Genomic DNA, 14,563 nt, shown 5'->3' with positions numbered 1-14,563 from the left:
AAAGGATCTTGCCAAGAATGGAGCACACCCCAAGAGTGAGGAACGCTGGCAGGAGTCTCTGAGGCCCTGGCCTGGATCCTGGCCCCGACAGATTGTCAGACTCTCTCCCAGGCTGAAGCGCCCAAAGTAGGAGAGAGAAAGCTGATGAGAAAATGCGACATCAAACACACCCAGGCACATCAGACTCGCCCAAGAGCAGCTATGTATAGCTGTAAAAACATCCTGTCTGAACAGTCAGTTCAACCTCTAAAATATTAGGACTTTAATCCTCATATATGATCAACTTTACTCTTGAAAGTGGAACCTTGGAAATGAGAAAAGGAAGCATAGCTTATTACAGTTCCCAATCTTGCCCCCTCCACCACCAGTAATGAAATTAATGCTGAGGCCTCTGCCTGTATGTTTAGTTATGGCACTGTTGTCCCCAGGCCAGAGTCACATTTTTCTACTGATCCCCTGTCTTTGGTGGTGGTGGTTTAATCGTTTGGTCATGTCTTTCTCTTTGCGACCCCATGGACTATAGCCCACCAGGCTCTTCTGTCCATGGGATTTTCCAGGCAAGAATACTGGAGTTGGTAGCCATTTCCTTCTCTAGGGGATCTTCCCCATTGAGGGACTGAACCTGGGTCTCCAGCCTTGCAGGCAGATTCTTTACCAACTGAGCCACCAGGAAAGGAGAAATTCAGTACTCTGGGCACCAATGGTGGGGAAACCTCAAATTCCACTCACCAGCTGGGTTGAAGGGGGGCTTGGTGGGAGAGAGATGACTTCATCAGCTTGTGCTTTAACATTCCAAAGCTGGGAGGCAAAACTAGGTGCCCCTGGCTCGTGATCACCAAGGTGACCCAGGAAGGTGGCCCCCCCTGCTTCCACCCCCTTCCTCAGCCCCTCCTTGTCCCTAGTCACTGCTCTCCCTCTTCTGAGTGTTTGTTGTTCATCTTCCTGAGTCCATGAGTTATGTGGATGGTTGGGGGTGGAGATAGAGTTCAGGGGCAGCCCAGAGAGTGAATAGACCCAGTCCAGTCCCCCTGAAATGACCCTGGAGGCTTCCCCTCAGGGAGCTAGAGCTCCCCATCTTCCTGCCCAGGCATCGGAGCATCTGCTTACCCTGTAATTAAAGACAACCTCCTGTCCTTGAGGTGCTGGCTGCCACAAACATGGCCCTAGCTTACCTGTGTAGCCTCATGTTGAACCACCCTGCTCCTCTCACTTGGGGCTCCAGCCCAATCGAACAGCTTTCAGTTCCTTGAAGCCAAAGGCTCTGAACTGTCTCCAGCCTCAGGGCCTTTGCACAAATTATTTCATCTCTCCAGGTGTCTGGATAAGTAAGCATCACTTGCTCAAAACGCTTCTCCTGAGCCCCATCTCAATCTAGATTCAATCTCACGCCAGGATTTATCCCAGCCCTCATTGTGCGGCAGTTATCACGGTTTACAAGTATTTTGTTTATTTGTGTATGTATTTTAGTGTCTGTGAGCTCTGTGGGGGCAGGGATAGTATCCCCAGTGCTAAGCAAGTGTCTGTCGTAAGACAGACACACAGTGAATTTGTACTGAAGAAATGAAGAAGTAGCGTTTACACACAGGAAAGCAACTCAGACGCTGCGAAGGAAGGAGGAAAAGCACAGGTTGTGTGTGCATGCTAAGTCGCTTCAGTCGTGTCAGACTCTCTGCGCCCCCGGGGACTGTAGCATGCCAGGCTCCTCTAGCCATGGGATTCTCCAGGCAAGAATACTGGAGTGGATCTTCTCAAGCCAGGGATCAAACCCATTACTCCTACCGTTTCCTGCATTGGCAGGTGTGAACTTTACCACCGGTGCCCCAGGGAAGCCCCGGAACAGCATACGTGCAGCACTTGAAGGGGGCTTCCCTGGTGGCTCAGCTGGTAAAGAATCTGCCTGCAACGTGGGAGATCTAGGTTCGATCCCTGGGTTGGGATGATCCCCTGGAGAAGGGAAAGGCTACCCACTCCATGGGGAGAATTCCATGGACTGTATAGTCCACGGGGTCGCAAAGAGTCGGACACGACTGAGCGATCTTCATCACTTAAAGGAGTGTCAGAAAGAAGGGATGGTGACAAGGGGTTTGCTAGAAAGGTTCTGAAGCCCAGAATGGAATGCACCTTTGGCCCTGGGTTTAGAGCTTGTTTCTAGAACATTCCTTGTTTCCTAAGATCCCATCCTTGGGATCAGCTTGACCCACTTTATCCTAAGAATGGAGTGGAGCAAGAAAGCCCTCAGCTCCTGTTACAGTCAAGAATCCTGGTTGGAAGTTGGGCTATTAACGAACTGGGCAGGCGGTGCCAGAGGGGCAGGCAGATGCTTCATGGTGTGGGTGTAGGGCAGATTCCTGGGCAGGGGCACCCCGGGGGTCATGAGCTGATGTGCACCCGCTCCCCGATGTCAGGACGGGATTCTGCTGGGAGCCGTGGGCGCTTATGACTGGAACGGAGCTGTGCTTAAGGAGACCAGCAGCGGGAAGGTCATTCCTCTCCGTGAGTCTTACCTGAAGGAATTCCCCGAGGAGCTCAAGAACCACGGCGCCTACCTGGGTAAGAGGCAGGGCTGAGGGGTGGCTGGTGGGCAGTGGGCCAGGAGAGGACTTCGGGGTCCAGAACATGCTCAAACACGAGACAAGGGGCTTGTCCATGCGTCGTCTATGCTGATTCAAGCACAGTCACGAGTCATTACCCCTCCAGGCTGGCATCCAGCACGCCCAGCACCATACCTGGCTCATCACAGGCTCACCATTAGTAGCTAGAATAAATCAGGGTCCCCAAGCCAGGCCGTGGACCGGGCCATGCAGCAGGAGGAGAGAAAGCGAGCGAAGCTTCATCTGCCATTCCCCGTCTCCCCCCACCGCCCCCATCCGTGGAAAAATTGTCTTTCACAAAACTGGTGCCTGGTGCCAAAAAGATTACAGACTGCCAGAAAAACTAACAAGCAGTCTGACCTGAAATTGTTTCCACTGATGCCTCTAGACTCTCCGGCAGCTGTTGGTATGTTTTCAGAATTGAATGCAGGAAGTCTGCCTCCCCAAGGCAAAAATGCAAGTTGAGGATGTGCTCAGTTCAGCTCAGTTGCTCAGTCAGGTCCGAATCTTTGCGTTACAATCAAAGCAGGAGTCATCTCCCATTAAGCACCTTAGTGTGAGTGAAAGTCACTCAGTCGTGTCCAACTCATAGAATACTGGAGTGGGTAGCCTTTCCCTTCTCCAGGGGATCTTCCCAACCCAGGGATCAAACCCAGGTCTCCTGCATTGCAGGCAAATTCTTTACCAGCTGAGCTACAAGGGAAGCTCACCTTAAGCACCTTAAGGTGGTCGTAAAAAGAAAAGTGTGAGTCAGTGGCCTGGTGGTGACAGGTCCCAGCTGTGAGACCTTAGCCCAGTCACTTCCAGCTTTGTAGAAGCGAGCCTCTGCCATTCATGCAGAAAGGGCTAAACCAGAGGAAAGGAGAAGGGCTCCCATTATAAGTCTTCCTGAGTTTCTGAACCGCATCTACCAGCTTTGACGTTATTACCAACACAGCCTCAGACCCCACTTCTATGTGAACTAAGTAGGCAGTGGGCCTCTCTGTGGTGGGAAGGTCATTCCTCCTCCCAGAAGACCCTTCATGAGGCCCAACCATGGTCCCTCCTTGGGTGGGAGTCCGGAAGGAGTGCCTTTCTGCTCCTTCTCTCTCTGGGGGTTCATCCAGCAAGGGCACTGTGGGGGAATCTCTAGAAGATGCCTCCCTCTGTGCCCCAAGGGAGACAGGGAGTTTGGAGAAGGAGACTAGGAGGCCAGGCTCTCCGCCTCCACACTGGGGAAGCTGATGGACTTCCGGCCCCGGGCCTTCAGGGAGGCTCTCAGCTTTCAGGGTGGCCTTGCCTGCTGGTCAGAGCCACATGGGAACTGCAACCACAGCCAGCAGACAGCAGGGAAGCAGGAAGCTCTCAGCACTGCTTAGAGCTTTGAGAGTCGGCCCTTGCCTTTCCCCAGGACCCTCCCATTACCACTGTCCTTCCTTCCGGGGAAGCCCAAACACCTGGGGTCAATGAGAATACTCTAAGTAATGCCGCTGAGGACTCAGCCTAGAAGAAACCCTTGCTCCACCACACAAGGCTAAGCCTGCCCTACCTTTGTATTTTTGTGATTGCTCTAAATTCACAGCCGTTAGCCACCCTCCACGTGATATCCTGCTCTCACCTACCCCACTTCCCAGAATACCTTTCCAAGAGTCAAAGATGGTGTATCTAGAACCAGTTTCCCACCCTACTGCACCCACACTCCCGGCCACTGTGAGCTGGCTTCTGTGCATCCTGCAGCCACTCTGAAAGCAACTGGTGGGACCCGAGAGACAGTTGTCCACATATACACAGGCATGCACACACAGCAGAAGGCGCCGCTCGTTCCCCAGAAAGCACCCAGGAATTGCCAGAAAGGCCTGACACCCATCTAAAAACTGGGATCCACTCTCCAAATCATCTGGCAGGAAGTAGGACCCTCAGCTTTGCACACCTGCAAGCGTCCCATTTTCAGGAGAGTTGTCTGAGGACGCTGCACAGCCACTCCCCAGAGCCGGGTGCTCGACTGGAAATTCACAGGGACCAGGCACTGATCCCGAGAACATGGATTGGAGGCCTTTCCCAAAGAGCCCCTGGGTTTCCTTCTTGTTCTCTTCTGAGTGGCATACGTGTGTGGATGCAGAAAAGCCTGGGCACTTCCCGCTTTGGGGCTGCAGAGCTTTGGGGCTGCAAGAATCTCTGAGACCCCCCACCTGCATGCCCTGAGCAGAGCAGTTCCTTGTCTCTGCATAGCCAACCCTTCAGTTTTTGGTGGACCACTTAGCAAGGCATTCTGGTAATGAAGAGGACATTGATTGGTCCCCAGAGAGACTACTGGTGGGGATCAGAAACAAAGCCGGCCCAATATGAAAAGAAGTATGGCTAGGGTTTGTTCTCTCGCCTCCCTGTTCCCTCACGTGCTCACCTGTAGGGCGAGTGAAGCAGGTGATGTTCATGTTCCAGGTCAGCGATGCCTTTTAGTGACCCCACCTGGCTTCTTTTGATGCCCGCCAGCAGAGGGTGGGCGCAGTGAGTTCCCTGCACCATCTACCAGCCCCTTCCAAGCCCTGCCACTTCTAGGCCTCCTCCTCAGCTGAGCCTGGGAACTACCGTCTAGAACTACCATCTGCTCAGCCTGCTCTGGATGCTCTCCTTTCAGTGGCCCACCCATGCCGCAAGGCCCTGGTGAGGTCTGCCAGGCCGTGGGGCCAGAGACCAGCCTGTTTCCTCCCACGGCAGGGTACACAGTCACATCGGTCGTGTCCTCCAGGCAGGGGCGGGTGTACGTGGCCGGAGCCCCCCGGTTCAACCACACAGGCAAAGTCATCCTGTTCACCATGCACAGCAACCGGAGTCTCACCATTCTCCAGGCCCTGCGGGGCGAGCAGGTAACGCAGAGGGGGCTGGGGGGCCGACAGGTGGGACAGACAGGGTGGCGAGGCTGGGAGGAACTGTCCCTCATAGGACTGCCCCCAGATCCAGAAACATCCTTCCTGGCTAGGGGGGTTGTGCCCTCTTTATACCCACCTTGGGACTGATGCTCCCTCCCCAGAAAGCCAAATCTCAGACCCTGCTGCAGCAACAAGAACCTGGGAGAACCCATGGAGCCCTTGTCTCTGGTGCACTAGCCAGACCCCTGCCGCCGACCAACAGCATCTCTCTGGTCATGTCTAGAGTTCAGAGCTCTGGCAGAGGCAACATCCAGGCTATGACTTCCCTGCTTGGGCTGACAAGGCCTCTAGGCATCTGAAGGGGCCCTCGTGCTCCTCATGCCACCTCGGTGCTACCAGAAGTAGGAGGAGTCATGCCTCCCCCCACAACAGGCCCCAGGGGTGCACCAAGATGCCAGCTTCTTTCCTTCCCTGGAACGGGCACGATGCAGAACGGTACAACCGCCAATGTCACAGCACCCCCCAAGACGTGGTGGGCAACGAGGCTGTGCTGCTAAAAGGCTCATGTTAGAAGGTCCTGAATGCACAGGGGAAAGCTATGATTAAAGTCAGTGATGGTGAAAAGATCAGGAAAGAGTTCTGATACAGGTTATTTCAATAGCCCAGGAAAACTGTGGTCCTGAGAAGCAACACAGCTTTTCCGCGGTTATTGGGTAGATTGACTGGGTAAAGCTCAGAATCCTGGACTCTTGGTGGGGCTGCCTACATTGTGCTACCTCCTGACCCCAACGACCCCCACACAAGGCCTTGGCCCCTCCTGCCTGGCAGCATCCAGTATCCATGGCACCCTGCGCTGAGCTGAGCCCTGTCCAGCTCCTTCCTGTTATTCTTGGCTTGCCCCTGGTGCTCCAAAGCCTGGGAACAGCCCTCCTTCCTGCCTCTTCTACTGCCCTTGGCCATGAGGACACGCTCTCTGCCAGGTCTAACCTCAATCCCTCTAGTTGCAGGGAGCCATCCTTTCACCATTCCTCTTCCCATCCCAAGGGCACTGGGGGACCCGGGCGCTGCTCTGGTCCCAGCCTCCACACTGCCTGCCCACACCCCACCCAGGGCCGGCTCTCAGGAATCCAAGGTTAGACCTTGAGAGCCGGAGGGAATTCGCCAAAGAATATATGACATTTTTACTGCCTGGATCTGCCTCCAACATCCAAATGAGAAACCGCAGCACTGAAAGCAGCTAAGTTAAGTGGATTCCAAATCACCGTGACCCATATAGCTGAGGCCACATGTTTAGACAGTCTCTCTCCGCCTCTCTCTTTGCTGTCTGCCTCTTAATCACTCTATGTGGGCACATCTCTCCCCTCCCCACACCGTGTTTATAATTTCCTTTTTCCCCCCTCTTTTGTATTTTTTTTAAATCATTCTCCTCAGTTAAAAGCTTTTAATGCTTGAGGATAAATTTATTCTGAAAACACCCCAAGCCAGGAAGGGAGAATCATGAGCTTGGGTGTCAGTTCCAACCCAATTTGGCTGTAACCGGCCTTCTGACCTTGCGCTAGTGACTCAAATTCCCTGAGCTTCAGTTCCTTCCCTGTGAAATAAGGACAATGATCTCTCCCAAGACAGCGTGAGGCTGTAAAGTGCCTCACATAGGGCCTGTCCTTGGGAAGGGCTCCTGGTCTTTCCTGAGCAACCCCTTGCTCCTATAAACATTTATAGAACACCTCCTGTGTGCCAGGCACAGCACCCAGGCCTGGAGGGAATGAGACAGGAGCAGTGCCCACTGTTGGGGGCCGTTTGTGGAGGGAACCAGTGCTGGGGGGAGAAGGACGGGGCTGGGGGAGAGCATGGAGATGGGGGCCCCTCGGCAGGGGATGGAGTAGGGAAGGCCGGGGGTGTCTTTGAACAGGAAGTTACCTGTAGGATGATAGACATGACCTGGAGAGAGGGGAGGAGAAAGGGGTAGAGGCTAAAGAGAAGTATGTGCAAGAGAAGCTGGGAGCCCACCAGAGCAGGGGATTTTGGAGAAGAGAAATCACTTCAGTGATTTCTGAAAAAAATCTGACAGTGAGAGAAAAAATTTCTGACAATGAGAGAAATCACTGTCAGGGGGAATATGGGAGCCAGAGGGTGGGAGCCAGAGGCTGGGGAGGCGGGGAGGCCAGTCCAGGAGGGTCACACTGCAGTTTGGACATTTCCCCCCAAAGCAAGGAAGGGACATGGTCAGCTTCTGGAAGCCACTCTAGCTCCCCACAGGGGTGGGTTGGAGGGCCAGTCTGGAGATGGGGGGTCCTTCCTTTGGAAGGTGCCTCTCCTGAGGAAGAAGCATCAGAGGAGGAGGGAAGTAGATGGATTTGGGACATGTTTGGCATCCACCAAGTGAACTTGTGGGGAGACTGCAGGTGGGAAAGATGGGAGTGGAGCCAGGAGGACCCTTAGGTTTCTAGCTGAGTTGGAGGCATGGCACCCAAGGCGAGAGAGGAATACAGTCAGTGCTCAAATACTGAGAAGAAATCACAAGTCACCACCCAAGGTGCTAAGCCCAGAGTTATTTGGAAAATAAAATATTGAAAATGAGTTAAATGTCCAACAGAAGACTGATTAAACACGTTTGGCACACACATAATTTGGAATGTTATACCATATAGTCAAAGCCATGGCTTTCCCAGTAGCCACGTATGGATGTGACAGAGCATGAAGAAGGCTGAGTGCCAAAGAATTGATGCCTTTGAACTATGGTGCCAGAGAAGACTCTTCAGAGTCCCTCGGACAGCAAGGAGATCAAGCCTGAATATTCTTGGAAGGACTGATGCTGAAGCTCCAATACTTTGGCCACCTGATGCGAAGAGCCGACTCATTGAAAAAGATTCTGATGCTGGGGAAGATTGAGGGCAAGATGAGAAAGGTGCGACAGAGGAAGAGATGGTTGGATGGCATCCCTGTCTCAATGGACATGAGTTTGAGCAAACTCCAAGAGACAGTGGAGGACGGGGAAGCCTGGTGTGCTGTAGTCCATGGGGGTCACAAAGAGTCAGACAGGACTTAGCAACTGAACAACTGAAGTTAAATAATGGGAAGTCTAGTGGTGGTGGAATGGTTAAGGAGAAAAGGGCTGGCGGGGGTGGGGGCCCTCGTTTTCTCAGCAGCGAGTCTGAGCCAAAGGCTGCCGGCTGGTAAGGGGAGGCCTCTCAGCAGCCCAGCCCCATGCCCCATCGCTGTGCCGCAGATAGGTTCTTACTACGGGAGCGAGATCACCTCGGTGGACGTGGACGAAGACGGCGTGACTGACGTCCTGCTGGTGGGCGCGCCCATGTACTTCAGCGAGGGCGGAGAGCGGGGCAGGGTGTACGTCTATAACCTGCGACAGGTACGGAGCGCGGATGCTGGCCGGCTTTCCAGGGGCACCTGATGCGTGCCTTGATCGGGGGTCCATGAGGGAAGCTGGGAGGCGGAGGCCAGCGCCTACCTGCAGACTGGAGAGGAGAGGAACCTCCTCTGTTCTTGGGTTTATGTAGCGGGAAAGAAACCGGGAAACAGAGGGGATGGTGCAGGCCAGAGGGGGTCATGACCCTGAGAGCCCTGAGAGCCCTGAGAGCCCTGAGAGCCCTGAGAGCCCCTGCCGAGCCCCGCTGAGCCTTTTCCTGCCCCTGATTTTGCAGGACCGGTTTGTTTACAATGGAACGTTGAAGGATTCCCACGGTTACCAGAACGCCCGGTTCGGCTCCTCCATCGCCTCCGTTCGGGACCTCAATCAAGATTCCTACAACGATGTGGTGGTGGGGGCCCCTCTGGAAGACAACCACGGGGGCGTCATCTACATCTACCATGGCCTCCAAGGCAGCATCCTGAAGACGCCGAAGCAGGTTCCGCCCCCCACGCTAACCCCCAGAAAGAATGGAGCTAGAACTTGAGTCCTAGTGGCTCATTCCCTGTCCTCACCCAGGAAAGGACTGCTGTCTGTCCTAGCTCTACTTGCCTCAAGTTGAAATTAGTCTTAAGACCTTCCCATTACCCCTGTGGATACCCTTTCCCTGCTTAACTTCATCTCCCCAACAACAGCAATAGCAACCCCCCCCCCCTCCCCACAACACACACAAGGACCTGAATCCCGCTGGCCCTCACATGCTTTCATGCAGCTGACTACACATAGAGAAGACCTGGGGCTTCCCTAGTGGCTCAGTGGTAGAGAATCTGCCTCCCAACACAGGAGATGCTGGTTTGTTCCCTGGTCCAGGAAGATCCCCTGGAGAAGGAAATGGCAACCCACTCCAGTATTCTTGCCTGAGAAGTCCCATGGACAGAGAAGCCTAGAGGGCTACAGTCCGTGGGGTTGCAAAGAGTCGGACACAGCTGAACAAATGAATGGAGAAGGCCTGTTTGGATTCCTCTTCTCTGGAAATGCCCCAGGCTAGAAACAGTGCTGTACCCAAAAGTGAGCCATCCCAAGCGCCTTCCCCTCAGGGTCATCACTTTTGCCTATTTTATTAGTAAGATAGCCTACTATATCACACTTAGAGATAGTGATGCCGTGTAATGTGTATTTACATCCCATGGGAAATTCTTTTCTTAAATAATTGATATACAATATTATATGTTACAGATGTACGTCAGAGTGGCTCACAATTTTTAAAGGTTATATTCCATGTGTAGTTATTATAAAATATTGGCTATATCCCCTGTGTTGTATAATATATCTTCATAGCTTACTTACTTTATACATAATAGTTTGTATCTCTTATCTCCTACCCCATCTTTCCCCCTTTTCCCTCTTCAGTGGAGAACCCTTTTATGACACATTTTTTTCTTAATCCAAAAGAATGACTTAATGGTAGAAATTTCAGGTTCCAAAACAGACCAGGAGAGGAGATAGCTTTGGGCTGAGGAAGTTTCCTGATAGTTTCAGACAGGCTGTCTCCAGGGCTCCCAGCTGTAGCTTCTCCTTAGGGTGCCCACACCAGCTCTTCCCTTCCGCTTCCTGCAGAGAATCCCCGCCTCAGAGCTGGCTCCTGGCCTCCAGTATTTTGGCTGCAGCATTCACGGGCAGCTGGACCTTGATGAAGACGGACTCGTGGACTTGGCAGTGGGTGCTCTTGGCAACGCCGTGATTTTGTGGTTGGTTCCCCCATTTTTCACTATTCTTGGGATCTCTTGAGGGTCCTGATGGATACAGGGTTTAAAAGACACGCTTTAGACTCTGTCTCTGTCTCCTCACCCTATTCTTATCCCATTGTGACTACGAATTTCCTTTTTATGGAATCACTGTAAGTTATTTTGAAGTCCAAATCCCTCTTCTCAGTGGGGTTCAGAGATTTTAGAGCTATTTAGTGGCTAAAAACCCTCTTTGACTTTTTCCTAAAAGTTCTGATTACTGGGGCATTTCTCCCACTTGGCTTCTCTTAAAGGGACAGGCTGAGGATATTCTCCTCAGCTGGGAGGATCTCCTTCTCCCCTAGTGTAAAAGATTTCTTTCCTCCAAACCCCTTCTAAGCCCTGGTTTCCTTTCTCAGGACCTCATTTCTGTACCATTCCATCAGATATTTGCCATGCATTTGTACTTGGGGTCTGTGTGAAGCAATGGTCTGCAACTTTAAAAAAAAAGTTTTCTAAAAGTTCATCTATTCTACCATATGATGTGTCAGCTACTTTTTGAGCAAAAAAAAACCTTTAATTTGAGCTAATTTTTTACATGTTGATACTTTTATTATAAATACAATAACTTAAAGAAAATGTGTGAAATAAATCACCCATGGTTTCATCACCTTAACATTACCACTATTAATATTTCGGCATTTCCCTACCAGTCTTTTACCATCTGCATATAATTTTATATAAGTGCAATCACATTTTTCATACAACTTAAGAAAGATGTCAAACAGAGATAGCTGATGACTTCACGGGGAGAATCTTTACATTCTTGGTCCTCAAGAATATGACCTTCCACTCGGGAAATGTCTTAGTCCAGGTTCCCTAGAAAACAGAGCCTGAGGCGAAAGCTTGTGCGTCTGCGCTGCTGTGGGAGGGGCTTCAGTCCCAGAAGCAGAAGTGAGGGTCCAGGGGAACTGAAGCAGGAGAGGAGGAGAGGGACTCGAGAGGACAGTACCTAATGAGCTGCAGACTCATGCTCTGGGCAGCTCCCTGCTCCAGCATCTCCAGAGAGGCAGAAAGAATACAGCCTCTGCTTTCTGCAACAGCCCCTTAGGGGAGCAACAGGGAGCACTGCATCTGCGAGCTCCCAGTGTCCCCCCAGTGCCAGGGCCCAAGCGTCAGCTGCCCCACGCCTCTGGACAGCACCGAGGAAGCGAGGTCTCTGCAGGTCCAGCCCAGAAGTTGCACTGGCAGTCAGGGGGCGCGGATCTAAGGTCTTTGGTAGCGACAGCAGCTCGGGCTAAATGTATTGACTGCTTTGGTTCTAGCCAGGAAGCAAGACAGGTGAACAAGGCCCAGGTTAGAGGGTAGACATTGTCTCCCAAGTCTGTGGGGCAACACACAAACTACCTCCCTTACAGGAAACAAGACACGTATACCAGAAGAATCGGGCCCACAGAGTGGATTCAATTAAGCCCTAGCTTGTGATGTCTAAACCTGAGTGCCACCTGAGTGGTGCTGAAACTGTGGGCTGGAGCCCTCTAGGGAAAATTTAGAGTCAGACTCCCTGGATCTCAAACATGCCTGCCATTAGCATCACCTGGGAGCTTTTAAACCTCTCATTACCCAGGCTTTACCCAGACCACTTAACATAGAATTTCTAGGTCAAGAACTCAGGCATTTAAAGACTCCAGGTGTTCGCTTCCAGTAGGCACCTAAGTCTGAGAACCACTGATACAAGCCATTATATTTACACAGCATTTTGCAATGTCAAAGGTCATTCTCACGTTCTTTGATTCTCACAATTCCCCGTCAGAGAGATCACGTGGTCTGTCCAGTAGGAGCCAAGACTCAGACCTACACTTCTGACTCCCCAGCACAGAGGAGGCGCCATCCCCCTTGCACTAAGAAGAGCAGGGTATTAGCGCAGACAATCATGCTACAACTCTGAAGCGTGTAGAACTCACTACACTTGTTTCTTTTGATATAAATGCATGGTTTGGAGAGGCAATAATCTCCTTCCCTAACTCTGTTTGACTTAGTCAATACAAGGGTAAATTCGTACTTCCTTTACTGCCTGGATGGGGCAGTGTTGGCATGGATGGATGAGTGGGGAGTCTCAGAACTGTGAGTCGTCTTCTCCTTTGGCTGCACATCGGAGTCACCCGGGGTGCTTTAACATGCACGTTCTCCAAAATACGGTCCAGGTACCAATGGCACTAACATCACCTGAGAGCTTGCTAGAAATACCAGGCCTGCTTTTTAACAAGATCCCCAGGAAATGTGCAAATATACTGAAGTCTGAGATGCATTGCTTTAAGACATGTTGATGCTGATTCTGGTTTGATTTGACATGGAGAGCAATTTGGGGATCAGGATTTTTTAATTTTTATTTTATAGTAGAATGTAGTTGATTTACAATGTTGTGTTTCAGGTGTACAGCAAAGTGATTCAGTTATACATATACATATGTCCATATTTTTCAGAGATTTTTTGCATAGACGTTTTTACAGAATATTGAGTAGAGTTTCCTGTGCTATACAGTAGGGCCTTGTTGATTATTTTATATATAGTACTACATATATGTTAATCCCGAATATTTCCAGTTTATCTCTCCCCTCCATCTTTACCGTTTGGTAACTGTAAGTTTCTTTTTAAAGCCTGTGAATCTGTTTCTGTTTTGTAAATAAGTTCGTTCGTATCTTTTTTTAGATTCCACATATGAGTGATATCTTATGATATTTGTTTTTCTCTGACTTCCCTTAATATGGTAATCTCTGGGTACATCCATACTGCTGTAAATATCATTATTTTATTATTTTTTATGGGTGAGTAATATTCCATTTTATATTCCATATGTTCAGTTCAGTCACTCAGTCGTGTCCAACTCTTTGCGACCCCATGAATCGCAGCACGCCAGGCCTCCCTGTCCATCACCAACTCCCGGAGTTCACTCAGACTCATGTCCGTCGAGTCAGTGATGCCATCCAGCCATCTCATCCTCTGTCGTCCCCTTCTCCTCCTGCCCCCAATCCCTCCCAGCATCAGAGTCTTTTCCAATGAGTCAACTCTTCTCATGAGGTGGCCAAAGTACTGGAGTTTCAGCTTTAGCATCATTCCTTCCAAAGAAATCCCAGGGTTGACCTCCTTCAGAATGGACTGGTTGGATCTCCTTGCAGTCCAAGGGACTCTCAAGAGTCTTCTCCAACACCACAGTTCAAAAGCATCAATTCTGTGGTGCTCAGCCTTCTTTACAGTCCAACTCTCACATCCATACATGACCACTGGAAAAACCATAGCCTTGACTAGACAGACCTTAGTCGGCAAAGTAATGTCTCTGCTTTTGAATATGCTATCTAGGTTGGTCATAACTTTTCTTCCAAGGAGTAAGCGTCTTTTAATTTTATGGCTGCAATCACCATCTACAGTGATTTTGGAGCCCCCAAAAATAAAGTCTGACGCTGTTTCCACTGTTTCCCCATCTATTTGCCATGAAGTGATGGGACCGGATGCCATGATCTTCGTTTTCTGAATGTTGAGCTTTAAGCCAACTTTTTCACTCTCCTCTTTCACTTCATCAAGAGGCTTTTTAGCTCCTCTTCACTTTCTGCCATAAGGGTGGTGTCATATGCATATCTGAGGTTATTGATATTTCTCCTGGCAATCTTGATTCCAGCTTGTGTTTCTTCCAGTCCAGCGTTTCTCATGATGTACTCTGCATAGAAGTTAAATAAGCAGGGTGACAATATACAGCCTTGACGTACTCCTTTCCCTATTTGGAACCAGTCTGTAGTTCCATGTCCAGGTCTAACTGTTGCTTCCTGATATGTATGTATATACACCACGTATTCCTTATCCATTCCTCTGTGGATGGACATTTAGGTTACTTCCTCGTCTTGGCTGTTGTAAACAGTGCTGCAGTGAACACTGGGGTGCATGGATCTTTTTGAACTGTGGTTTTCTTTGGATATATGCCCAGGAGTGGGACTGCTGGATCATGCAGTAGTTCTATCTTTAGTTTTTTAAGGAATCCTCATACTG

General features: G+C 50.6%; 1 protein-coding gene across 1 annotated transcript in view; it reads left to right on the top strand.

Moving 5' to 3' along the window:
• The window catches only part of ITGA11 (integrin subunit alpha 11), a 136,161-nt gene that overhangs the window by 94,238 nt on the left and 27,360 nt on the right, over positions 1-14,563 (top strand). Inside the window, exons 11-15 of the mRNA XM_069597661.1 lie at positions 2,406-2,550; positions 5,286-5,434; positions 8,664-8,804; positions 9,097-9,300; positions 10,419-10,549. Of these exons, the coding sequence (XP_069453762.1) occupies positions 2,406-2,550; positions 5,286-5,434; positions 8,664-8,804; positions 9,097-9,300; positions 10,419-10,549 (770 nt within the window). The remainder of the gene's footprint in view (positions 1-2,405; positions 2,551-5,285; positions 5,435-8,663; positions 8,805-9,096; positions 9,301-10,418; positions 10,550-14,563) is intronic.

The sequence above is a fragment of the Ovis canadensis genome, chromosome 7, assembly GCF_042477335.2.
Source record: "Ovis canadensis isolate MfBH-ARS-UI-01 breed Bighorn chromosome 7, ARS-UI_OviCan_v2, whole genome shotgun sequence".
NCBI classification, from domain to species: Eukaryota; Metazoa; Chordata; class Mammalia; order Artiodactyla; family Bovidae; genus Ovis; species Ovis canadensis.
Note: the sequence above shows the minus strand (reverse complement) of the source record. Positions and strands in the feature narration are given on the sequence as shown.